At 41.9% G+C, this 25,304-nt stretch overlaps 1 protein-coding gene across 8 annotated transcripts in view; it reads right to left on the reverse strand.

Annotated features, from left to right (window-relative positions):
- The window catches only part of SHANK2 (SH3 and multiple ankyrin repeat domains 2), a 516,022-nt gene that overhangs the window by 310,228 nt on the left and 180,490 nt on the right, over nucleotides 1–25,304 (reverse strand). For all 8 annotated transcript variants that reach the window (XM_077820166.1, XM_077820165.1, XM_077820164.1 and 5 more), the window contains one exon: nucleotides 19,527–19,696. In XM_077820166.1, the coding sequence (XP_077676292.1) occupies nucleotides 19,527–19,696 (170 nt within the window). The remainder of the gene's footprint in view (nucleotides 1–19,526; nucleotides 19,697–25,304) is intronic.

Here is a 25,304-nt window from a genome sequence, read left to right on the forward strand (position 1 = left end):
GTAATTTGTGAAGTCATATTTCACCATCAAGGCCTGATAGTTAATAACTGGGAATTGTAGAGTGGCTGAAGAATAATTCTTACAACTGAGAAAGTCCAGGCGCCTAAGCTCCTTGTTGGAGAGGGCTGATCTAGACCAATACTGTCCATTTCTTTTGTTGACAGAATTGATGACCGAAGAGTTAAGGTTAGCCTGTTTGGAAGTAGGTGGGATGGTCACTGGTGTTTGCCACACCGTGTTGGCTAGTGACAATAAGGCATCATTGATAGATAATGCAATCGTGACTTGAGGAGTGATCTGGAGGATTTCCAGCAAGGAATGTTGAGGTTCTTGCATTTCCTCCAAGAGAATCTGCAAGGGCTCTGCAATTCTGAATGGCCTTGAAGTCATCTGTGCAGGATGGCAAGGTGCACATAACTGCCTCATCTGGTGAGAAGGTGGATTTATTGGATGGTAGTGACTCCCCTACGCCTAGCTCTTGCTCTTCTAGAGGTTCCTCCTGAGGAAGAGGGTCAAGAACCATCAGTGGCTATTGGTCTTGAAGGGTCCTCTTACACAGCAGTACCGTTTAGAACTGTTTGCCATAGGCGACTCAAGGATTCCAGAAACCCAATTCCAATGGGGCATAACCAAAAGGGATAGGACCCAAGGGTGCTCCTGCCAGGGCTGATGAATCAGATGTATACTGTGGGGGGTCCCATTCTCAGGATGGTATCTCAAGGGAGGAAGGCTGGAAAAGGAAGGTGATGAAATCCTGGACGGATGCAAGGAAACATCCTTTCCTATGTCTAGTGAAGGAGCTACAGATGTCAGTACCAGAGGCTGAGGAGAGAGTGGTAACCACTTTGGTATTGGGGGTTGAGTCTTCATGAGATGGTGTGGTAGCACCAGAGAATAGGCTGGCTCCAAAGCAAATGTTGGTACCTACAGGAAAACTTTCAGCAGAGGGAATTCATATTTTTCCAGGATATGAAGATCTGCATGGGAGAGGAACCAGAATGATGCTGGTGACTCTGGGTACTGTTCCTTGGGATTAAGCATGTTGAGCAATACTGGGGATGCTAGTGATGAGCGATCTGTGCACTCCTTGCCGTGACACTATGAGGACAGTACAGAGATGATTCAAGTCCTTGTTTTTCAAAGAGTCCATGCATTTTGAAGAATCCAATTCCAGTATCAACACTGGTGACACCCAGCGTTGCTTGCTGGTAGACTTCTTGGAACTGGAAGTCTTTCTGGGTGATACCAAGGTATCAATATCACAGGAGGTAGGAGTCTCAGCATTACCCACACTGAGATATGCAACCTCCTTGTTCCCTGGCTTGAAGAGTGACCTTTCCTCTCTTCTGGGCTCCCTCTCTAGGAAATAGGGCTTCTTCATATTAGAGGATTTCAAAAACTCCAAAGGCTCTCCATATGTTCTTTGCTTACCAGAGGCAAGGCTGACACAGTCACCAGAGCATTCTGAGCTGTTGACGCCAATGTCTCAGACCCTGCCAGTCTCAGGGAACACTCCATAAGTAGCAGTTTTAATCTGTTCTCTCTCAACTTTCTGGATCTGCTTTTGAAGCCAGATCAGATCTTGTACTTAGAGGGGATGTGAGACTCTCCAAAGCAGAGAAGCCAGGTGAATGTCCGTCACTGAAGGGGAAGGACATGTGGCAGGTCTGGCTGGGTGTGAAAGCCAGGATCTTTGGCACAATCCAGTAAAGTCCACAGAAAGAGACCAAAGTAGGCCCCAATTGAAAATAAGGTGGGGGACACCCCCAAAAGGACAAACTGTGTACTAAAACTAAACAAAGCACACTACAATAACAAGAGAAATACAAATGAGGTAAGGGATGAATGTGCTATGTAGTGGACCCTGACACTCCAGCTCAAACTGTAGGTGGCTGAGAAGGAAGTGGAGTGGCTGTAAGTTTGCCTCTCCCTATGTAGCCTGGTAGTAAAACACGAAGTGCAGGGCACAGGTGCATACCCACAGACACGAATGACAAAAATCTCCAATTGCGAGTGCATTGGTATATGCACATACCTTATACAGAGCACCCATGGGGACAATAATTTGAAGAGCACAATACTTTATTTAACGATTAACTCCAGAGACTTGGAATCTGGGTCAAGTAATATGAATTTCATGGTGTGAGCATATAATGAACACTCGCATATCCCAAAGCTAATATACACAATGGGGGTACCTTTTGAAACACTCTGCTGATTTTCACAGTGGAAGAAAATGACAATGGGGAGTGAATGAACTTCTAAGAGGAGGAAAAGATTTACTTTGCATAGGTAATCATTTTGAAATTGCTCTTATCTCTTAGCAAGGATTGTGACAGAGGACTTCAGAACAACAGTATAAATACAGTACTATTATCAAACATTTAGAGTAAATGAATTACAATAATTAAAATAACTAAAATATATTTTTCCAACTCTGATGTTTAAAGAAGCTCAGATAAATCACTGTACATTTAGTACCTCTCTAAAATAAGAAGCCTGAGATATTCCAAAGAAAAAATTAATACAAGGTTGTGTAGACATTTTAAATAAAAATAGCAAAACCAATGCCAAATACTTAAAATAGACAATTAATTTGATCTCCCTCTCACACACACAAAACTCCTTGTGAAAAATAATGAAACTTTAAAACTATAGTGCTGTTTCTGATTGCAACTGCATTTTGGAAAAGTGCAGCTCTACTGAGTTCAGAGGACTTGAATTTCAACTTGATTTACACTGATGTAAGTGACATGAAGAATCAAGCCCATGCATGGCAGGATATGTAGTACTTTCTTTAATACTAACAGGAATTCCAGTTGTCGCACCCGAGAAGGCCAGTATAAAATTATATATGGTATTAATGTTTACCTAGATTTAAGGCAGTAATGCAATAGTAGCTATTTCTGATACTACTTATTAATGTCTATTAAAATAAAAATACTTGATAGGAAAATGTTCCTCATCTGTCAATTCTATTTCTTTTAAAGTTTAGATATATAGACCTTACAGAATGAACATTTCAAATGTCATGCTAAAAAGTAAAAAGTACAAACTTAAACCCACAATCCAGCAACTGGATCCCCAAGCACAGACCCCTGAATCTATATAGAGGAAGGGTGGGCAAACTTTTTGGCCCAAGGGCCACAATGGGATGCGAAATTGTATGGAGGGTTGGGTAGGGAAGGCTGTGCCCCTCAAACAGTTTGGCCCCAGCCTCCTATCCGCCACCGACTGCCCCCTTCAGAACCCCCGACCCATCCAACCCACCCTGCTCCTTGTCCCCTGACCACCCCCTTCCAGGAGCCCCCGCCCCAAACCGCCCCCTATCCAACTCCCCCTGTTCCCTGATCCCCTGACCGCCCTGAACTTCCACCCCATCCAACCGCTCCCTGTCCCCTGACTGCCCCCCGGAATCCCCCTACCCAATGTGTTTGCCACCACTGCCCCCTTACCATGCCGCTCAGAGCGGCAGGAGCTTGCAGCCCGGCTGCCTGCGTGGCGGCGTAGCTGCAGGGGAGGAGGGGCAGCAGGGGAGGGGCCGGGGGCAAGCCTCCCTGGCCAGGAGCTCAAGGTCCGGGCAGGATGGTCCCACAGGCTGGATGTGGCCCGTGGGCGATAGTTTGCCCACCTCTGATATAGCGCCCTAAAGGAAACAATTAAGCATCTGTACAACTTTATATACACGAGTAGTCCTACATATACTTAAGTATTTGCAGGATCTGGGTTTAGGGCCCTCATCTGACTGAGCACCCTCAGCTCCCACTGAAGACAATGAATATGTATGAACTTTTGCTCAGGCTACATACAATATACAGTTAGAGATTGACTAAATTTCAATGCATTTTTTTAATCTTCCTAAAAGCCATAGATATTTTGTGTGCATAAACAATCCCAGGTCTGTGTTTAAAAGGGAGGGAAAGTGACAAAACCATACTCGTGTTTTAAAGATATTAACAGAAGAAACTCAGTATCACTGTGAGGACCATTTATAAAGAAAAAAACCGAACAATTTATGCTGATATATCCCACTTGCTCTTGGAAATAATTACAGCATGTGCATATAACACATAAAAGTCTGAGGAATCTCTTCCCAGCTGTATAAAATATATTTACAATTCCTATAATAAAAAAATATTCAATCTTATGTGACTAGCTCAACAGACAAGAGGCAGAGATCTCCTCCTGAGCTACTACCTCTCATCTGATAAAACACTGGGGGAGATTCTGCTCTTAGTTATACTGATGAAAATCCAGAACAGTAGAGAGAACTGAGGAAATCTCCATATATACGTCAGTGTAACAAAGCAGAATCTGATTCATGGTCTTTAATCTTCATATAAGAACAGGGTGTATGTCTTTACGTGTGAAGGGACAGATGAAACTTTATTAATAAGAGATACAGATATTATATTTATTTTACGATTGAGTACAAGTTACTATTGTAGATCAATTCAATTTTATTTTTTTCCAAAAAAGGTGGAAGCTAGCCTGGGATCCCAGTCAGATGGAAGAGATAATGAAATGTATGAAAATGCAGGACTCTTGTTGCAAATAATTATTTTTTGTACAGAGAGTTCTGAGCACTTAATCTCAAACTGATTTCATTTTACTAACTGACAGGAAGGAGAACGTAGACTGCCACGCAATGGAGAAAGACTGCCTCCTTCCCCTAGCTAGTATTTTATTAATGTAAGTCAGGACTGTGGCGCTACGCCTCCATATTCTTCATAGAGATATTGTTATGATATGATTATGGCATAACTATGATGTATTTTATGCAAGATTACGCATGTGAGATATCATTGGAAAGGTTATGATTTACTGAATATAATTATCCTATTTGTATGCATGTATGATTTCTGTATCTAAAGTTAGAAATACTGTCTATGCATCTACATATACATTACATAGATCCTTCTGTTTCTACATAGAATTTATATTTTGGTTTGTTATAAGTCAGGTGAGTATTTCACACCCACAGGGAAAGTTTGACATGTTCATGCTAGTAGCAGCTGAAAATGGCTAGTCCATCCTCATCAAGGTGGAAAAAGGCATGTTTCTTTGAGTCCACAGGTGAATTCAAGGTAAAGAGTGACTATTAAATGCCACAAGTAGATTTCTAAGAATCCCACTTTGGATCATCATTAAATGAACGTTTAAAGTGTTATCAACTACTAAATGAGGGGAGTTTGGCAGAACTATATGTAGGATGCTTGCTTGATAATATGGTGTCTGTGAGGTGGTAGGTAGCATTTTGGGTAGAATGTATTAGTCTTTACAGTTCTGGGTATTTGGTTTTAAATGATACTGCATATTGCTGTGTTAGGGCTTGTACCAGCTTGCACATAAGTCAACAGAAAGATTCAATAAGAGTGGGAATGGGCTTTTGTAAATGTTCTTCTTTTGCAAACAAAAACAGGTTGATTGGCTTCTTGGCCCTCCTACTACAGAAGCATGGTATCATTGGTCCCTGATCAGGAGATAGTTGGGGGTAGTGGGATAGCAAACCCAACAGTGCTTTTCATTAAACTAGAAAAAAATTTAAGTCTTCATTCTTCACTATGTTGAAACTTTTCCAAACTAGGCAGAAAACCATGTAAGGTCTTATAGACCTAGTCTCCCCAAAAGTACAAAACTCAAACTCTGCTCATCCAGGAAGCCTTGTACTAAAATTTTTTCTTGGATAATCTGCCTTCCTGATTTATTACTTTTAATGGGTAATAATAAACACAGGGGTTAATTGGTTACATGGATGGAGTCCTGGTTTTTCTTCTTGGAGCTAGATGGAATTCTAATTAATTGCGGGGTGGGTGTAGAAAAACACTCTTTTGACAGAACTTTTCAAAGTTAAGTCTTCATTTAATTTGAGTTCCAGGTGACTAATAAGCCCCACAAGAATACTCATCTGGACATAGGCAGTATGTATAATAGGCCAGGGAAGGTGTAGCCTGCCCCTGGAAGAGCTGCAGCCACCAGATGCCAGTTGCAGGGTTTGCACAGGAAGTTTTCTGCTTATTATTATGCCCCATGCAGGTTTCAGGGCAGCTGAGCAGCCAGTAAGTGCTACTCAACTTCCTGGGTTCATCAGTAATCTCCCTCCAGAGAGAACCCAGGAAGCTGAGTAGCACATACTGCCTCCTCAGCCGCCCTGGAACCTGCATGGAGCATATAAAAAGCTCAGTTTCTTCCAAAAGAGACGAGCTTTTACCTCACAGTGCCCTTGGGGTCTCAGGAGGGAAGGTGCAGCTGGCCCGTGGCTCCTCCAGCTGCGGGTATGTGTGTGTGGAGGTCTTGTGGCTCCTGCCATGGCGGGGCTTGGGAAGAAGGGATGGGGGGGGTCTAGCCTTCCCAAAGGGGGGCTCCACCTGCTGCCCATGCACCTGGATGAGGAAATAGCCTTGCCATCTAAGACCCCAGAGCAGGAGAAACTCCTTTTTGCCAGTCCCTAACTCACACAACCAACTCCTTAGGTTATAATGGCAACTTCCTACTCTCCTAAGCAGACCCAAAAATCAAAGCATGAAGGAACAATGAGAATGTTCAATCTATTTTTGAATACAACTAAGTTAATAGAATGAGGCTATTAACAAGTGTTTTGGAGCATGACATTTCTCTTCATCTGAAGTTGATCCTAAGTCACAGATCTTACCTACTACGTAATTAAGGTCAACACAAATTAGTTTGACTTTGTTCTAGTTTTTCAAGTACCTTTTTCTAATTTTAGATTGTATTTTGCTCCCATCCAATCCTCTCCCTTTCCTACTTGTTACTGTCAGAAACCCTCCCTCCCTGTTGCTGGTGTTGAAGAGGATATGCCATGTAAGCAGATCCTTTTGACCATACGAAGCAGCATCAAAAAGATGTTATGGTGTTATTGGAGAGCAGTGGGACAAGTCTGGAGTGCCAGCCGGCAGGTGGTCAGGGAGCAAGTATCTTCAGCCCTGCAGACATTCAGGGGAGTTGGGAAGAAGCAAACCCAGTCTCCTCAAAGATTGCTAGGTCCCTGAGACTCCAAGACAAGGAGTAGAAATGTTTCTTGGTGGAGGTGAGCAAATAATTGATCATTCAGTGGACAAACTGGGGGGTGGAGAGGGGTTATTTAGAACAGAAATTGATTTTTTTCAGCTTTGCACAGAAAAAAAACAAAGTTTTGTTCACTGAAATTTTTTTGCCCAGCTCTAATCCTGAGGAAATCTGCAAGTACTTTGTCTGTTAAATTAGCCTGCCTGAGTTCTTCTGAGTTCTTATTACTGAATAGTAGTTTTTCCCTATCTGCCATCAGGAAGGGACCACTCTTAATGGCCCCACTTTATACTAGATACTGGGGCGGTAGATCCACTTTTGTGAATTATAGAAGAGTTGCATGGTGCCTGGCAAGGCAGATTCCAACAACAGAACCAAGGGCCAGTGTGGAAAAGATAAGGCAGTGAGGGAGTTCAATGGAATCGGGGCGCTCAGGAATTCTAAATTGGCCAGCTTTTTGTGAACTTCTCTCCCCAGGATCACTCTCATGGTGCTATTGTTTGCTTTGAGCCTCTGCAGGAAGTCAGATGAGGGTTACAGTTGCCTATGACTGTGTCTAGAATATATCTACAGTATATTGTAGCACAGTGATTTACATCTTGTAACCAAGTACTACTGCCTTGGCCATTCATCAGCACCAGATCACTAGACTCATACCATATATTCTGATTATAATCTTTCTGCTAAAGTGGGTAGTATGAAACCATCTGTTAAAAAACAAAAAAACACTAGCTCCAATTTTAAGTATATTGCCATAGGTTGTCCCTTGGCTGGGGCACCCTCCTGCGGCATGACAGGTGCACCCCCCCCTCAGTTTCCTCATGAAAGGAACAGTCTCAGATACATAGTCTTTGGCCATAATTTATTTGTGTACACTAGTGCAATAGTTACCGCAAAACCCTTGTAATAAAACTACTCTCAACAAACCCTCAGTAAACATAAAGGCACAACAGGTTTTCCATTCCACTCTGCTGGAACAAATGCCTCCAGGTCAAGAGTCAATAGCACCACTCTGTTCCCACTTCTATTTGCCTCAACTCCAGAGTACCACTCTCCAGGCCATCCATGAGAGACTAGTCTCGTGACTCTCACCACGGCCCCAGCTCGGGTCTCCAGTAAAAGAGACCTCCCCACAGTTCTATGAGTCTCCAGGACCAACCCCTTCTCCTAGGAACACAGATAAAAAAACCCTACTCCTCCACCTTCAGGGCCCTGCCTTCTTTCTGAACTCATTGGATACTATTCACATTTGTTGCCTACACTCCCCCTAAGCCTCCTTCCTAAATACTCCCAGCCATCTTACTGACCCTAAACACTGCAAAGATGAAAGAAAGGTGGTTTAAATAGCCAGCTGGTGATTCCCTTGGCATAAGGGAATGCTTGGGTGGTACAGCTTGGCTGGTTTTATACCACTAGCTTAGTTCACAAAGCTCAGTGGGTGCTTCAAAGGTCTCGGTGGGAGGGAGATGTTAATGTTAGTACAAATTAAAGCACTCACCCCCACCCTCCTCCCACCCTACAATAGCCATGTGTTGTTACAACTACAGCTGGGAAAATATCCGATTTTTTTGTTTACTGGCAGTTTCACAAAATGTGTGTGTGTTGGGGGTGGGGAGCTGAATAAAAAAAATGACAATTTTCAGCAAAGAGAAAAAAAATCTGTTTTGGGTCAAACGAATGGACCCAGAACAGAGATTTCCCACTGGCAGCCTCCTTTATAATTTTAAGGCAAGCAGCCAAGAACACAGAAGACCTATGCTCACTTCCTCCCTCTCCCTGCTACAGAGAAGGAATCTGAACTTGAATCATCTCCTACATTGTGACCTAACCACTGGACTATGGGATAGTCTGGGACAGGTCTCCCTCAAAGGCTCCTGCTGAAGCTGTTCCAATTGTTATAAATAATTAAATAATTGAAGCACAACTTGAACATGGGTCTTCTACCCCACCCCAGGTCAGGTCACTAAACACCAGGTTACAGAGTCATTCTCATTCTCTGGTCCAATGACTATTTTTATTGTCATTCATAGTAGTAATTCATAATAATTCATAAAGTGTCAAATTCACAAATAGCTTTGGATCAACCAAAACTGAATTTTTCCTATGAATAAACTATTCCTCTGAAAATTTCACCCAGCTCTAGTTTCAATGTTCTGAGATATTAGTTAGCAAGGGTACAACTTTCTCTGTCATTTTCTAGTATAGTTGACTTGTGAATGAGTAAGTTAGCTTGTAACAAGTCACAATTATTCTTATCAGGGATTTCAGTTAAAGTAAATATACGATACACCACACAGTACAGTAGAACCTCAGAGTTACGAACACCTCAGGAATAGAGGTTATTCATAACTCTGAAATGTTCATAACTCTGAACAAAACATTATGGTTGTTCTTTCAAAAGTTTACAACTGAACATTGAGTTAATACAGCTTTAAAACTTTACTATGGAGAAGAAAAATGTTGCTTTCCTTTTATTTTTTTAGTAGTTTACATTTAATACAGTACTGCACGGTATTTGCCTTGTTTTATGTGTGTGTGTCTGCTGCTGCCTGATTGTATACTTCCGGTTCCAGATGCAGTGTGTGGTTGACTGGTCAGTTCGTAACTTTGGCGTTCGTAACTCTGAAGTTCTACTGTATTCTACTTTTAAGGTTTGCTTATCCAATAGTTTAACACTCTGATTACTGAATTTACTCATGCAGAGTAGGAAAATTACTGTTGAAAAACAAAACAGCTTTTCTGTAGTTCTTCTCTTGTCAATATTTTATTTACTATTCTAATTTGTGCAAAAGCCCAGGACCCCAACTTTCTTTTTGTCTAGAGGTATTGTCTGTCAGTAATTTCTTCAAACCCAGTAGGGGTTCAATAATCTTTTTCTTCTCAAGCTGAGTTATAAGATGGATTTCACTATAGATGAATATGTTTTTTACATGCTTGGGTTGCCCAGTTGGCTGAGGTCACACTGAACCAGAAGTAGTTAAGCACTGATCAGAATTTCTAGTGCTAAAAACTACTGACATTCTAGTTATCATATGGACCTGAATCACCACCACCACAGTACTCAAAGACTCCAAGTGAGATCAAAGACTTATTATGCTAGGCGCTGTATAAACACAGCTGGAGACACTCCCTGTCCAGAAGAACTTGCAATCTATATCAGAGGAGACAAACAAAACACAAGACAAGTGCTGGAGCATATTTGAGCTATTTAAGGGCATTCCATGCCTGGGGCCTGACTACAAGGTGCTGAACACTGTGAACCCCAGCTGAAGCCAATGGGAGCTCAGAGTACTCAGCACCTTGCAGGATTAGAAAAGAATGTACAGCCCATACACTTTTGCTGATTTTTAAAATGTAGCTGTGTCATAAGCATACAGCTAAGGGTAGCATAAAATCCCTCCTTTACCTGTAAGGGGTTAAGAAGCTCAAATAACCTGGTTGGCACCTGACCAAAAGGACCAGTAAGGGAAGAAGATCCTTTCAAATCTGTGGGGGGAAGTTTTGTTTTTGTGGTCTTTTGTTGTTCTCTCTGGGACAGAGAGAGACCAGGGCAGGAAAAAAAAAAACTATCCTAAATCCCTACCTGAAATAAGCATCTAGATTAAAAAAATTGTAAGTAAAGCGAATAAATGCGTTAGATTATCTTTTGTTTTAGCTTGTGAATTTTCCCTATGCTAAGAGGGAGGTTTATTCCTGTTTTTTGTAACTTTAAAGTTTTGCCTAGAGGGGAATCCGGGATATTTTAAATCTTATTACTCTGTAAAATTACCTTCCATCCTGATTTTACAGAGGTGCTTCTTTTACTTTTGTCTTTATAATAAAGTTCTGTTTTTAAGAATCTGATTGGTTTTTAGTATGCTAAAAACCCAAGGGTCTGGTCTGGTCCTATTTGGTTGGTATATGAGTCTCAAGCCTCCCCAGGAAAGGGGGTAAAGGGGCTTGGGGGGATATTTTGGGGGAAACAGGAACTCCAAGTGGTCCTTTTCCTGAATCTTTGTCTAGCTCACTTGGTGGTGGCAGAAGTACCATCCAAGGACAAGGAAGGATTTGTGCAGGGTGTATCTTCTTTATTTTTTCCTATGAATTTATTTGGCGGTGCCTCCACCCCCCTCACTCCTTCCTGGCAGGGTCACCAGGGCAGTTTGGGAGAAAAATTCTAACCACAGGGTAGTCCCCACTTACTTGCCAGATAGTTGGAGACTTCCCAAAAATAACACAAACAAACACATACAATATATTCAACACAATAATTATATTAAACAGGAGACAAATGTAACATAACAGGGTAAAACACTATTTTTAGGTTCACCGGTGCCCACACTGCTAATACCTGTGACTTTCCCCAGTCACGTGACTTAATGTAGCAAATGTAAGATTAGTGTCCCATTGGAACGCGTACTTTGCTGGGGCTCTTGATGACCTATGACCACAAAATTCTTCTCTGCAGTGGTTTAGCAGTGTGGCTGACTGGGTTCAGTACAGCCCAAAAGACTCACAAGTGGGAGAAGGTGGTAAATCCCTCCACAGGTTTAATATGCATCAGGTTATAAAATCCCCAAACCCTTACTCTCTGGCTTGAGGACACAGTTCAGGAAGTAGGGGGTCCCCAAAACAAATTTCCTGACTGACTAACTAAAAGATGGTGCACTCAGACTAACTAAAAGATGGTACATGAATGATCCTCAGGTTCAGAGATATCTCTGGACTCCTCAGTCACTACAGAGGGGCTGATCTCTGCTGGCAGAGATCCTCTTGAGGCAGGAATCAGGCTCCTTCAGGCCCAGGATTTCCCCTCACCACAAAGGGGTGCAAGGCTCAAGGTACAGATTACACAACTGTACTAAAATCCAAACTGTAGTCTCCTAGCTCAGTGTCCAGACACACACACACACACACACACACACACACACACACACACACACAGAGCAGGCAGCAGCCCTGAACTAGCAGGCAGACCATGTGGTGACTGGTCTCACCTAGGGAGCTGGAGAGCTAACTCAGCCTAGCTGGGGAAGTTTCCCAGCAAAACTTTACAAACTCGGGAAGTTTCCCAGCAAAACTCTACAAAATCGTCAGTGGAGAAGGAAAAGCCCAGCTTAGGGATCTTGCTTTCAGGTCCCTAGAGGCCAGTTCTCAGGGGGAATCTTGCATACAGGGCTGGGACTTACCAGCTCCCCACACAGCCAGTACTGCCCTTGCCCTGGCAGACTCTGAGTTTGACTTGGCTCCCCCTCCCTACCAGGGGCAGTGTGCCTCTCACTGAGCTGACAGCAGACAGAGCCCCAGGAATCTAGATAATCTCCTTGGGGCTTACAAGTGGTTAGATAAATCCTATGTGAAGCAGATCCATAAGTGAGCTAAGCAAGGTCACTGGCAAAGGACAATTTACACTCCCCACAGTTTCATAGCTTGTTTAAGATCATGTGCTTTCATAAAGAATTTTTGTTTAGTGTATTTTTCAGTCACCAGAAATGGTCTGTCTCTCCATCATGCAGAGTGCTACCCGCCACTAGTATCTGTTACCATTTAGAAACAAAATATAATAGCATAGACTTGAGTCACTGGTAGCCCTATGCAGGATACCCATATGTTACTGCATTGCCTTATTTTTGTGATACAGAAAACTACAAGTTCTTCACCAATAAAAGACAAGGAGCTTTGGGAGACATCAATCTCTCTCTAAGATTCATGGTTCTGTAAATAGATGCTGCTGAAGTTTGAAGCATTTTTAATATATAAAAAATACAGTGGTGGTAATAGTAATTAACGTATTTTGCATCGGCTATATTATCTAGGTTAGATATAAACATATGGGTGATTTACAAATATACTGTGATGGATTTTTAAACAAACTGAAGAAAACAATAGAAAATACTGAAGGAAATAATTCTCCATTGCAGAAGGCAATAGATATTTTCCGTATCAAATCTCTATGATATTACCTGGCCAAATAGAAATATCAGGTTTATTTTTATAAGTTAGACATAGCCCTTTTTGTATCATGAGTGGCAGACACACAAATGATGTCAGTGTGTATGACTAATGGGTAAAAAATAAAGCGGATATTTTTATCTAGGCTCTGCAACATCCTATTAATACACCACACTGTAGTTAGTTTAAGTTTTCACTTGAACCTGGCCCACACACAGCTTTCTCTGAACACTTCCAGTCCCAGACACTTTGATCTATTGTCATTCATGCATTTCTTATGAAAAGAAAATGATACCTCACTGCTAGGTACTTTATGATAAAGTAACTGGATATATAATAAACAGACTTTGCACTTACATAGGGTTCACAATCTGAAGATCACAAAGTTCTTTGCAAAGGTCAGTAAATAAGCAGTATAGTGCCATTTTATAGAAAGAGAAACTGAGGTACAGAGCAGTAAAGAGATTTCCTCAAGGCCACACAGCAGCAGGGTCAGGAATAGAATCCAGGTCTTCTATTTTCCAGTCACATGCTCCAATAAAAATCCATGCTGCCACCCTATCAAATTATTCAGAAAGGACAAACCAACTTTGGGAACAAACATCTCACTCAAAAATTACCAGTTATCCTTACTGAAGGCCTTTCAGTTCAGAAATGTATCCCCTCCCTCTCCAGCTTTTCCAACTGTTCTCTTCTTATTCTTTTAAATTAATCTATATGAGTCACTCCCAGCCAATCCCACTCCTCTGCATGTCGTTCTCTCTCTGTCCCTGAGTTAATTATCCTTGCTCCCAGCTTTCATTGTAGTTCTTATCATGGGATGTTAGGGTTTCAAGCAAGTCTGAAAAATGTATCCTGCAGCACAGAGGCACACAGTGCATTCTGAAGACACTTTGATTACTGGAAGTCCCAAGGAATCCTAAAGTAAATATTCTAATTTCAATATTTTACACTGAACACACACCACAAAATCATAAAGTTATAGATTATGTTTTTCTCTGTTTATATGTTGTTATTTATCTTGATTTCAGATAGATAAAAAGCACATACCCTAACTTTTATATGCCTCATGTAAAAATAAAAAGTCACACAAAGAGATCATACATCCTAAATTTATTAGCAAAAAGTGTCAATGAACTGTTTTTGTCTGTGCTGAGTGACAGCTCTGTACTGCAGAAATTGCATTTAATTTTAGTTTTATTTAAATTTTAATTAAGTTTTATGAGTAAACTGTTATGCCATTGGCTGAAAATATGGCCTACTATTTTGTACAGTGTCTGAAGCAGCTGGTCACTTTTTCAACTCAATAACAATAGTATGGGGGGAGCCTTCAGTTATAGGGAAAAACTATGTATGTTCTTTTGTTGTCCAAGCTTGTGAAGGCCTTACAGCCAGCTTGATATTTGTTTTTATGTATGCATGCCATGCAGGTCACATGTTAACTTTTGAACACCATATTGGATCAATTCCAAAATGTCAGGGAATGTTCTAGGCATCAAAGGACAGAATCATTTTGATTTTTGGAGAATTTGGAAAACTGAAAGGGGAAAAACGGGGGACAAATAGAGCGCCTTCTATCTGACTGGCACAGCCACAGCTTCAAGTAATTCCTCCAAGCACCTCTGCAATAGTCTATAGATCAAATAACTGGTTGATGACACCCACTAATACCTTCCAGCATAGGGGCACCCCTCAGCTCATCCTCCATTTCACCTTGAATGGTCTCTTAGAAAATGCGTTAACTACTTATGCTAAACCATCTTGTGGCTTATAGCTGTGACATTCTGAATACCTTTCCCAGACTCTGAAGAAGAGCTCAAAAACTTGTCTCTTTCACCAATGGAAGTTGGTCCAGTGAAAGATATTACAGAGACAAGGTGGATGAGGTAATCAATTTCCCAATAGTTTATCATGCATAGGCCTGGCTGGACATGAGTAATTGAACATGGTGGAAGCATCATTTCTTGGAAAACAGAATTAGGGAGGTAACTAGGCTGAAAATGAAATGTTGGTGCTAAGATAAATAAACGGGTCGTAAGCCAAAAGAAGATATCTGAGCAAGGTAAGATAAGAGGGGCATCACACAGGTAACCATTTACTTAAGATCAAGATAAGGTAAGTTGGGAAGGTAAAGATGAGGTAAAGAGCAAATCGTACATGGACCAGAGCATGCTGTATAGGAACTGGTTCCTACAAAGTAACCAAGCCAATCAAAAAAACACATGATGCAGTGTATAGTAAAAGCAATGTAATGCGTAAATGTGTATTTGAAAAGAGATTTTCTGCGTAACTTTGTACGTGTAGCATACCCCTACAGCTACCTCCTATGCTAGAATATGATCAACTCAGCATAGCTTTACCATATGCCAAATAAGGGAACCTGAGTGATGAGACTGGAATCTGAATCCTTGGGGAACCAAGTGGAAAGGGTTTCAGGGGAACCCCAACAACATGTTGACACCCTGAATGACTTATTACCCAGACAGAAAGAAGTATAATGGAAGACTGGGAAGAAGTAATGGGGGGCATGAACACAGCCCATGGCATGGGGGAGGGAGAATGGAGGACCCTTAATGGGTGAGGGGGGAAGGGGAGACACACAGAACCCCTAGTCGGAGGGAAGGTTGGGAAAAATCCCTGGCACAAAAGGGAATGGAGGTAAGTGGGAATGCGAGTACACACAGAGCTACTGGAATGGGGGACAAACAGAACTTCTAATGGGGAGAGGTTGTAGGGAGCCCCTGAAAAAAGAGGGGGTGAGGTGGGAGGGTGGTACACAGGTAGCTTGTGAGGGGGTGGAAATGGATGGATGCAAGGAGCCCCTGGTGTGTGCAATAATCTTGGCCTACACAAGTGTGCAAACTCCTAATGTTGTTCTGTCATTTTTCTTGCAACTTCATCACCTTGCAGTGAGGGGTTGAGAGAGAGGGTCCGGAGTCTGTTGATGTACATTTCATAGCAAGGGAAAATAGGTAACGAGAATTTATATTGAGGAAAATCCATTATGCTTGAAAGGCAGAGGCCCTGATACAAACTGGAAACAGGTATCCTGAAAGCACAATATGTCATCCATTGCCAAAACAATGGACATGCAAATAAAAGTTCACTCACCTTGGCTGGCGAGTATGGTTAAAGCAAATTGCAAACTGATCAGAGAGCCATAAACTCAACTTAGAGCCATAAAGATGTGGCGAGAAGAAAGTATTATCAGAGTGAGTGGGAAAAATAATCACTGCATGGGAATCCAAGTCTTTCATTTTCTCCAGACAGTACAGCTGATCAATCACTTAACACTGTGGAGAGGAACACTAACACCTCAGAGCTGCCCTGGATCATGGGACTTGATAAGGACATGCAGAGGAGACAAGAGGAGGATTGCAGGTGACCAGCACATATCCAGAGAGAGAAAAAATACCTAAGGCTTTGTCTACACTGGCAAGTGAAAGACAAAACTTTTGTCATTCAGAGGTGTTAAAAAAACATCCCACAGAAAGACAAAAGTTCTCTCGATGACAAGTGCTGGTGTGAACAGCATTTCGACAATGCTAACGCCGCTTGTTGGGGTTGGAAGTTTTTTGCCTGCAGGAGAGCTCTCTCCTGCCGACAAACAGTGACTACACTGCGTGTCTTTTAGTGGCACAACTGTAGCAGCACAGCCATGTCGCTAAAAGCTGGGTAGTATAGTCATAGCCTAAGAGATATAAGATTTCCTCTATTTTATTGTAACTAAAGAAAGCTTGATCTAGTACACTTCTCAGAAGCTAAACTGCCAGATATTCAGTCAAATTGTTTGTGCTCCACCGTCATTAATCTCAGTTTTTAACAAGGTCTTGCTTTGACATGATTATTTGATTGGTAGAATGTAAATTGAGTAATTTTATGCATACAGCCCTAAAGAGACAAGAACCCCTTGACCTTCAAGCAGAGGCAGTGATGGTAAGAGTTTCTGGAGCCCAAATCAAAGTCTTAGGCAAATTGGCATATACATAAGGCATATCATTTAGAGCTGTGGTCAGGCTCACATAAGGGGAGAAGGCTAAAGATTAAGGAAGAGGGGAAGACTAAAGATTAAGGAGGAGAGCCAAACTGTCAGGCCACAGGTAGCAGAAATGTCTGTCTAAACTCACAGGGTCATGTGTCCCTTAGCCAATAGTAAAGCTCCAACAGTGTTACTGACAGCCATCTTGATGAAAATTTTCTAAAATGTTAAGTTCTAACCACTTCCACTTTAAATTTTTGTTTCTGTTGAAAATATTTAAACTTTTTAATTGTGCTGTTTCCCATGTATTTATACTAAATCCTAATTTATGCTTTCCAGTATTTCCATCATGTTTAATAATCAGAACAAGAAGAAAATGCTACAGTAATGACTTTATTAAGATCAAATATTCATAATCACTTGGGGATGGGGGTGTGGTGCACCCTAAATGTCCTGAGGTTTCTCTATTTTAAACCACAAAGGATCATGAAACCATGGTCCAAAGGGCTGTTTGGCAAATGGGGATAGCTGGAGTGCATTGTCCTCAGGTGCTCCTCACACCCCACACAGACATCTTAAAATGTCCTTTCCTAATATGCCCCTTGTGCTGTTGGCCATTAGGAACTCCCCCACACTGGAGTATCTCTAGTAGAAGATTTGGAGGCTGTATCCACTCCCTTTGCCCTAAAAGGGAAGGGAGTACAGTAGAGCCTCAGAGTTACAGATACCTGGGGAATGGAGGATGTCTGTAACTCTGAAATGTTCCGTAACTCTGAAGAAGAGATTACGGACTTCAGCCATGGGGGCAGAGTAGGGGATTGGGGCCGAAGCCACAGGGTGGGGGGGGCGGAGAAGGGAAGGGGCAGGGCTCCGAGTCGGGGTGGGGAGGCTGAAGCACCCACAGAAAAAAAAAATAGTGGGTGTTCAGCACCCACTGGCAGACGCACCGATCAGCTCCTCCCTCTGCCCCCAGTGCCTCCCGCCTGCCAGCGGGCCTTGCCGATCAGCTCCTCCCCCGCACTCCCAGTGTCTGCTGCGATCAGCTGTTCAGCGGCAAACAGGAGGTGTTGAGGGAGAGGGGGAGGAGCGGGGACAGAAAGAGGTGGGGGAGGGGCGGAATGTGGGTGGGAAGAGTCAGGGTGGGGGCTTGGGGCAAAGGGGGGGGTCCAGCATCCCCAGGGAAATCCCAAATTCGGCGCCTCCATCTGTAACTCTGATGTTCTTATCTTTGAGGTTCTATTGTAGAATGATACAGAGAATCTGCCCCTATGTCTTAATGATTAATGGTTAATAATCTGAGAGGTGGGGGAATCAAACATAGATCAGCTAAAATGATCATGTAGATAGGTACTACTGACAGCCTACACAGTGATGCAAGTTTTCATCTGTGGGCCAGATGGGAAAGGTGTGTGTGTGTGTTTCCTGCCCTTCTACCCACATTTTAACCTCTACCAACTTCACCAATCTGGCACTATACTACTATCCAGGAGGGCAAGAACAATGGCTTCTTTCAGTCTGCCGTCAGTGCAGCCCTTCGTCTCCACAAACTGAGCATGTCACATCTGGGATGCATCTGCTGTCTTGAAAAGTAACACTAAGACTATGTCTACACTGCCCTGCAGTTCAGACTACAAGCTGCAAACAGCAGTGCACACCAAAGTGCTGTGCTGTAGCTTCCCTGTGTGGACACTGCAGGTGCAAACTGAAGGGTTACTATTCTCATTAACATAGTCCTCTTCTAGGAACCTTTTAGTTTGTGCCCACAGTGTCCACACAGGGTACTTACAGCACAGCACTTTGGTGTGCACAGCTGTTCGCAGCCCTGCAGTCTGAACTGCAGGGCAGTGTAGACATAAGTTAGATCCTGACTTGGATTATGTTCTTGGCTTTCAATAAACTAGTAGCCATTAATTTCCCTTTTACCTTAAAAGGTATTTCCCGCCCCAGCACTATTTAAAGTGCCCCCCCACTCGTGCCATGGTAGAACAACCAGGAAAAATTTAAGTGTCACATGACCCAGTATATCCTTCTTCCAGAGACCCAGAGAGAGACAAAGGAAAAAGCTTCTGGGAACTGCAGTCCATGCCGGGCAAGGGAATTGCTTTGTTTTCATGTTACAAGTTTTTTGTTTAAACCAATAAATTGTGCCCTGAGGTAAGGTCTGAATCAGACTCGGGCACAGCATTCCTTCCTGGGTTGATGAGATAGCCCACCATCTTACAACATCCTTAAAACTCAACATTTGCTCCTCTGCAATAACTGCAGTTCTGTACCTCCTACTCTAAGTATAGGAAGATACCATTGTTACTGCAGGTACTTTTGAATTTCAATGGCACCCACTGCATAAATTGTTTATAACAAAAATGGTAGTTGAATACATTTTGGTTACAAGATATAACTAAGTCCACAAATTATTAGTAAAATTTGGTGTAAAGAAATACTGGAGTGAAAATAATAGATATATTAACATATGAGCTAAAATAAATTATTCTATTATAGATGAGAAAATGTAGGGCTTTAAAAACAAGATCTGTGTATAATCAGAAAAGAATGCTATGGTTACTCAGGAACTAATGGAGAAAAGGCTAACCTTTTATCCTATCCCCTTTGTGCAGATGAATCTCTCCTTCTCCTTGAGGTTGATATGGCTTGACGACAATAAAAAGTCTTCCAGGTACAGCACTGTAAAGTTTGCGTTTTGGACCCTGATAATCCAAGGCAGCGATAGCATCCTTGTTGGCACTGGGATTATAACCGGCACTGGGGATTGCAATGAAACAGCATTAGTTTATAATTTAAAATAGACATTAATATGGTTCTGTTCTCATGACACAACAGAACATATTTAGCGGGGAGAATATGCAATAAGTATGCAGTTTGCAATAAGGTAGCTATTACTGGAAAAACAAAACTAGTTTGTTAGTCTAGCCCAGTTGTTCCCAAACTTGATCCGCCGCTTGTGCAGCGAAAGCCCCTGATGGGCTGGGCCAGTTTGTTTACCGGCTGCGTCCACAGGTTCGGCCAATCACGGCTCCCAGTGGCTGTGGTTTGCTGTGCCCAGCCAATGGGAGCTGCTTGCCCACACTGCTTCCAGCAGCTCCCATTGGCCTGGAGCAGCAAACCGCGGCCACTGGGAGCTGCGATCGGCCAAACCTGCGGATGCAGCAGGTAAACAAACTGGCCCGGCCCTCCAAGGACTTTCCCTGCACAAGCGGCGGAACAAGTTTGGGAACCACTGGTCTAGACACAGTATTTTTTTAGATAATCTTTGAAGTGGAAAAGGTCAAATAATGACAGTTTTATTAAAACAAAATGTGAAAAGACAATAACTAAGACAACCATGCAGTTTTCCAGCCCTTCAGCTAATTTAATTTACACACTTTATGGATTATATATCTATCTATCTATCTATATATATATACACACACACACACACATCATAATGCTGCGAAAGAAATAAGTAGAACACTTTAGACCACTAAAATCTACAATTACCGCTGTGATTCGGTGTGTTCACAATAGTTCTATAGGAATACGCATCATTCACGGGCCTGAACCAAAACCACAACTCTGAATGTGCCCAAAGATGCATCATGTCTTTTGTGTTTGATACAGTATAATTTCAGAGGAAGTTTCTTATCAGTGATCAAAAGATGAACACCTATCTACTTGTTTTGAATAAGGAAGAATTCATTGATAAAGGGTGGAAAATAAAGAAGCTTGGTGCTAGATCACATCACCACAAAGACATTTCCTTTAGGAAATCAAATATTATGATAGTTGAGAAACGATGTCTGGTGCCAGGGAGGAAATGGTAAAATTCAAGTGTGGGTAGAAGAATCTTAAAAGGCATCATAAAAAAGGTGGACCATGCTACAGTTCCACTGCTAAGGATAAATGCAAGGAACAAGAAGCCTTATGTGGAAATGCTGAAAATAGAATATATGCAAAGGAAACAAGAATACACAGAAATAATCAGTGTTTTCAGAGAAAAGATAAGGGCAGGGGAAAAAACAGAATGAGTTAATACTTGCGTAATTGCTTGGGATGAGAAGGATGGGTTTTTTATTTGGCTTAGTGAGTAAGATATCCTTTTAAACAAAAAAACACCATTATGGCAAGGAAGAGCAAGCAGGATTTTTGTCTGAGCTAGTATATATAGATAATTCAGAAAACTTCACTGGCGAGCTCAGCCTAAGGGGAACAAAGTGAGCTTTCACAAATATATTTTTGGTGTAAAGAAGACAAAGTGAAAGTAGGCATTCTAATGTATGAGGGAAACAAATATCAATGATGATTAACGGTCTTTAACAAACGGGGAGGGGAGAGAATAATCCACTAGGAAAGAATGAAGACTGTGTCAACAAAGCTGTTGATAAAAAGTAAACAAGGGAAACTTGGAAGAAGTTTAACATAATGGAACTTCTGAATAAGGAAGGGTTTGCCCCACCCACCCAAATCAATTTCACTGCAGTAAACCACACATTATCAGGAGCCTTTGATCTCAGACTTGATCATTTTCTAGATTTATTTTTCCTTCTTTTCTTTTAGTGCCAAGGACTGATGCCAATAAAGACAGACTCCACTTAATGTTTCAAGTGGCTGTGCAGACTGGAGGTCTGTTGGTGAAACCTCACTAGGCTGTGGCAGCTGCTTAAAGTAAAAGAGGTAGTGGTAACCCTAGGTCTCACTAGCCATCTCCTTCTATTCATCTCCACTAATCTCTATGCTTATATAACAAGTATCCTTGGCCTAAACAGCACTTCCTAATTGCCTAGACTAAGCAGGTTTGCCACCCTGTTCTGACTAGATCAGCCATCCTGTGCAAGTTACAGCCCTGCAATATACACAAAGCAGGTATTCTTATACACTCAACCCCCATTGGCATGGGATGGTATAGAGGATTTCTAATCTGGTAGAGTATAAATCCTCCAAACCTTATGAGTTAGGACATGAACCATCATCACTTCTATGATTTAAGAGTCCCCTTTCCTACTGAGAGAGTGGATCTCCCTTAACCCTATTGCTAGGACCAAGTACCACAGATGCTGCTTCCTTTAATCTTAGCTGGCATCTTCCATTCCAATAATTCCCAGTTTAATCATGAAGGCTGGCTAGTATTTCAAGAAAAATACCAGATGGATGAAATAGGTCAGGACAATTGTACATAAGGTCACATCCTAGCCTCTTAGGTCATACCTATCAAAAGATTCAACCTCCCTTCTTCGCGGGGGAGGGGAGGGAGTAAGGCTTTTCTGTTTTTTTTTCTTCGTTTTCATAGACTGATTTTCTTGTGAATACTTCCCATTTCAATCACTATCACAGGCATCCTCCCCTCACTGATGGGATGTATAAACTCCTTGCACACAGAGGGAGAGGAAGGTGTTAATGTAGATCCAAGAAGAGGAAGAAAGTGGAGCAGCTGGGTTTAATCACAACTGTAAACAGGCATGGCTTTCAGATAACGGGGAGATGAAAGCTGTTCCTGAGAAAGGGAAGAACTCTTCAAAAAGCTCACTCAGGAGCAAGAGGTGCTCACCATGGAGCCACAAAGATTGATTTATGGAAAATGCATGTTTATTGGGGGACTGGCTGGAGCAAGCTACTCACTTTCATTCCTTTTTGCTTTCTTTGGTTTAGGTTGCAGAAAGCCACAAAAAACTTTCGTTGAATTGACTGGGGCTTTTTGGACTAAAGCGAGGGACAGTTTTATGTGAACCACTAGCAAATCGCAAGGGGAGAGAACAAAGATTACCCTTCAAGCTCAAAGTAAAGGCTTGGTGACACTTCAAGGAAGAGAATTGGTGGAGGGAGTCCTGTGCTTGCCCCCATTCATAACTGCACAACATCTCTGTGGTAACTACAGCAATGGCTGTGTAACCACACACCTTCTGGGTGTGGTATTCTGTCCCACTTAGTGGCACCGAGACCACTGTGAGAGAGAGAGAGAGCGCAATTAATGAGTCTGCTCTACAGCTTTAGCTAAGCGCCAGCTGACTTTTAGCTCATGCACTAAATTCCAGAGATCCCCGGTTCAATCCCGCCCCCGACAACCGGGGTCTGTTGGTGTTACAGTGGCACAGAACATTAGGAAAGTGTTTCAGTGGTCTTCAACAAATTTAGAAGCTGGAAATAAGAGCTAGCACCATGTGACCAACCAGCTTTCTGTGGACCACCAGCAGATGCACTGGAGACACCGGGGATGTATATTCATAGGTTATATCACATGGCACTGTTCCTATTCTATGACAGGTTTCAGAATAACAGCCGTGTTAGTCTGTGTTCGCAAAAAGAAAAGGAGTACTTGTGGCACCTTAGAAACTGACCAATTTATTTGAGCATAAGCTTTCGTGAGCTACAGCTCACTTCATCGGATGCATCCGATGAAGTGAGCTGTAGCTCACGAAAGCTTATGCTCAAATAAATTGGTTAGTCTCTAAGGTGCCACAGGTACTCCTTTTCTTTTTCCTATTCTATGTTTGGATGGGTGTGCAAATAGTTTCAGTACAAATACTTACACATGGAGGACTTAGCATTTGGTTTCCACAAATTTTCCGGCATGAAATTGGCTTCCATTAACATTTGTGCTGGTGAAACTCACTCAAGCATTCACAGACAGTGAGAATAGAAGAGGGATGAGAGCAGCCAAAGCAATTTCATTTAAAAAAATTAATTAATATTCACAGAAAGTTTTTGCATTATTTGGTCAGCTCCATAAATCAACAAATTATATTCCAGGAACCTAGAGATATTATTCTAGTAACATTGTATATTCTAATTAGAAGCCAAGTTTTTAAATAGTTTTTAGCTAGATTGTCCTTTGGAGAAAGCAAAACACATTCCCTCTAACTGGAAGGAACAAAGAGGAGGGTCCCTGGCCTGCAAAGACAATTTAACAGGTGGACCCCTGCATCTATGCAGAATCCTAGTGTAGTCTCCAGATAGATACAAGGATCTGTCCACGTGGTTCTCTATGCAGGAGTGAGGCCTAAGGTAATAATTGAATGACTTTGCACAGTTACTACAATATACAACATTGGAACACTTTGCTATATTGGATCAGACCACTGGCCTATGAAGTTCAGAATCCTATCTCATGAAGTGGTCAATGCCATATGTGATTTAAGCAAAACTGTTGTGAATTTTCTAGATTGTAACATTAGAAATCTCTGGTGGTATTGCTAATATCACCAGCAGAAAACATGTGTTAGCTGGGTGCCCATAACTGAAGAGGGGGAGAAGAAAAAAAGGAGCAAAGTAAGGGAAGAAAGTAATAGGAAAATAACTTCAGCCAAATTCTCTTTTGCTCTAATGACTACAAATTTAGATATCAATCTATTATACATAGTATCAAAGTGACACCCAACAGTAGCCAACACTGCTACTTGACAATATTCATTTTCTTTTTTCATATTGAGATCAGGAAATATGACAGAGAAAGCCCATTATTTTGAATGACAATAGAATTAAGTTTATTGGATCAATGTATTTAAATTCTATTTAAGTCTCTCACTCTCCCCCAACTTAAACTGTAATTATCCCTTTATAAGGCAGCATTTTGGTGTGTACTGACATTCTTTAAAAGATAAAGCATTCACACCTAATCTATCAATTTTGTTCTATTAAAATGTATGCCAGCATCCACCTTTCTCCAATAAAGCAAGACTTCTTATACAGTGGGCACGGCCCATAGGTAGGCACCCACTTGGTCTCACTCACTAGTCAAAAGGGAAAAAATAAAGCAGCAAAATCCTCAAGTGTTAGGGCCCTACAGAAAGTAGGAATGGGAGAAGATGCTTGCTTCCTACTACCACCGCCTCCAGCTGCTGCCCCTCACCAGCTCTTCCCCCACCAACCCCGCTAACCAGCCACACAGGAATTCCTCAGACCTCCACTTTTTCTTCCTTCTTGCATACTGCTCAGCTCCAGATCAGTGGAAATGGGACTTCAAGAAGCTGTGGAGTTGAGTATGTTGCCTCTAACTGGCCTTGAATGCTGTCTGGGAAGGGGATTGGAAGAAAGCAATTGACTCAGGTTCCATCAACAACCTGGACAACAGTCCCCCTCGCCCAACTGTAGAGTAAGCAGACTACAGCCATAAGAGATAGTTTGGTCCCTACTACCTCAGAGAGTCTCTCTTTTCCCATTATTTAGTAGAGCTATTACAACCATACAAGACTCTCAAGCTACTTGCATCTAGAGCTCTGTGAAGAAATGATCTTTCAATTCATTGGCTGAACCAAAATATAGAAAACAAAAAATTATTTTGAGTCAACCGGAAACAAAAATTTTAAATTTCAAACTTTTTGGTAAACCGAAAAAGTAAAACAATGTTTGTTCTGGATGAAATGTTTCATTTTGTTTTTGA

Source organism: Eretmochelys imbricata, chromosome 6, assembly GCF_965152235.1.
Source record: "Eretmochelys imbricata isolate rEreImb1 chromosome 6, rEreImb1.hap1, whole genome shotgun sequence".
Lineage (NCBI taxonomy): Eukaryota > Metazoa > Chordata > Testudines > Cheloniidae > Eretmochelys > Eretmochelys imbricata.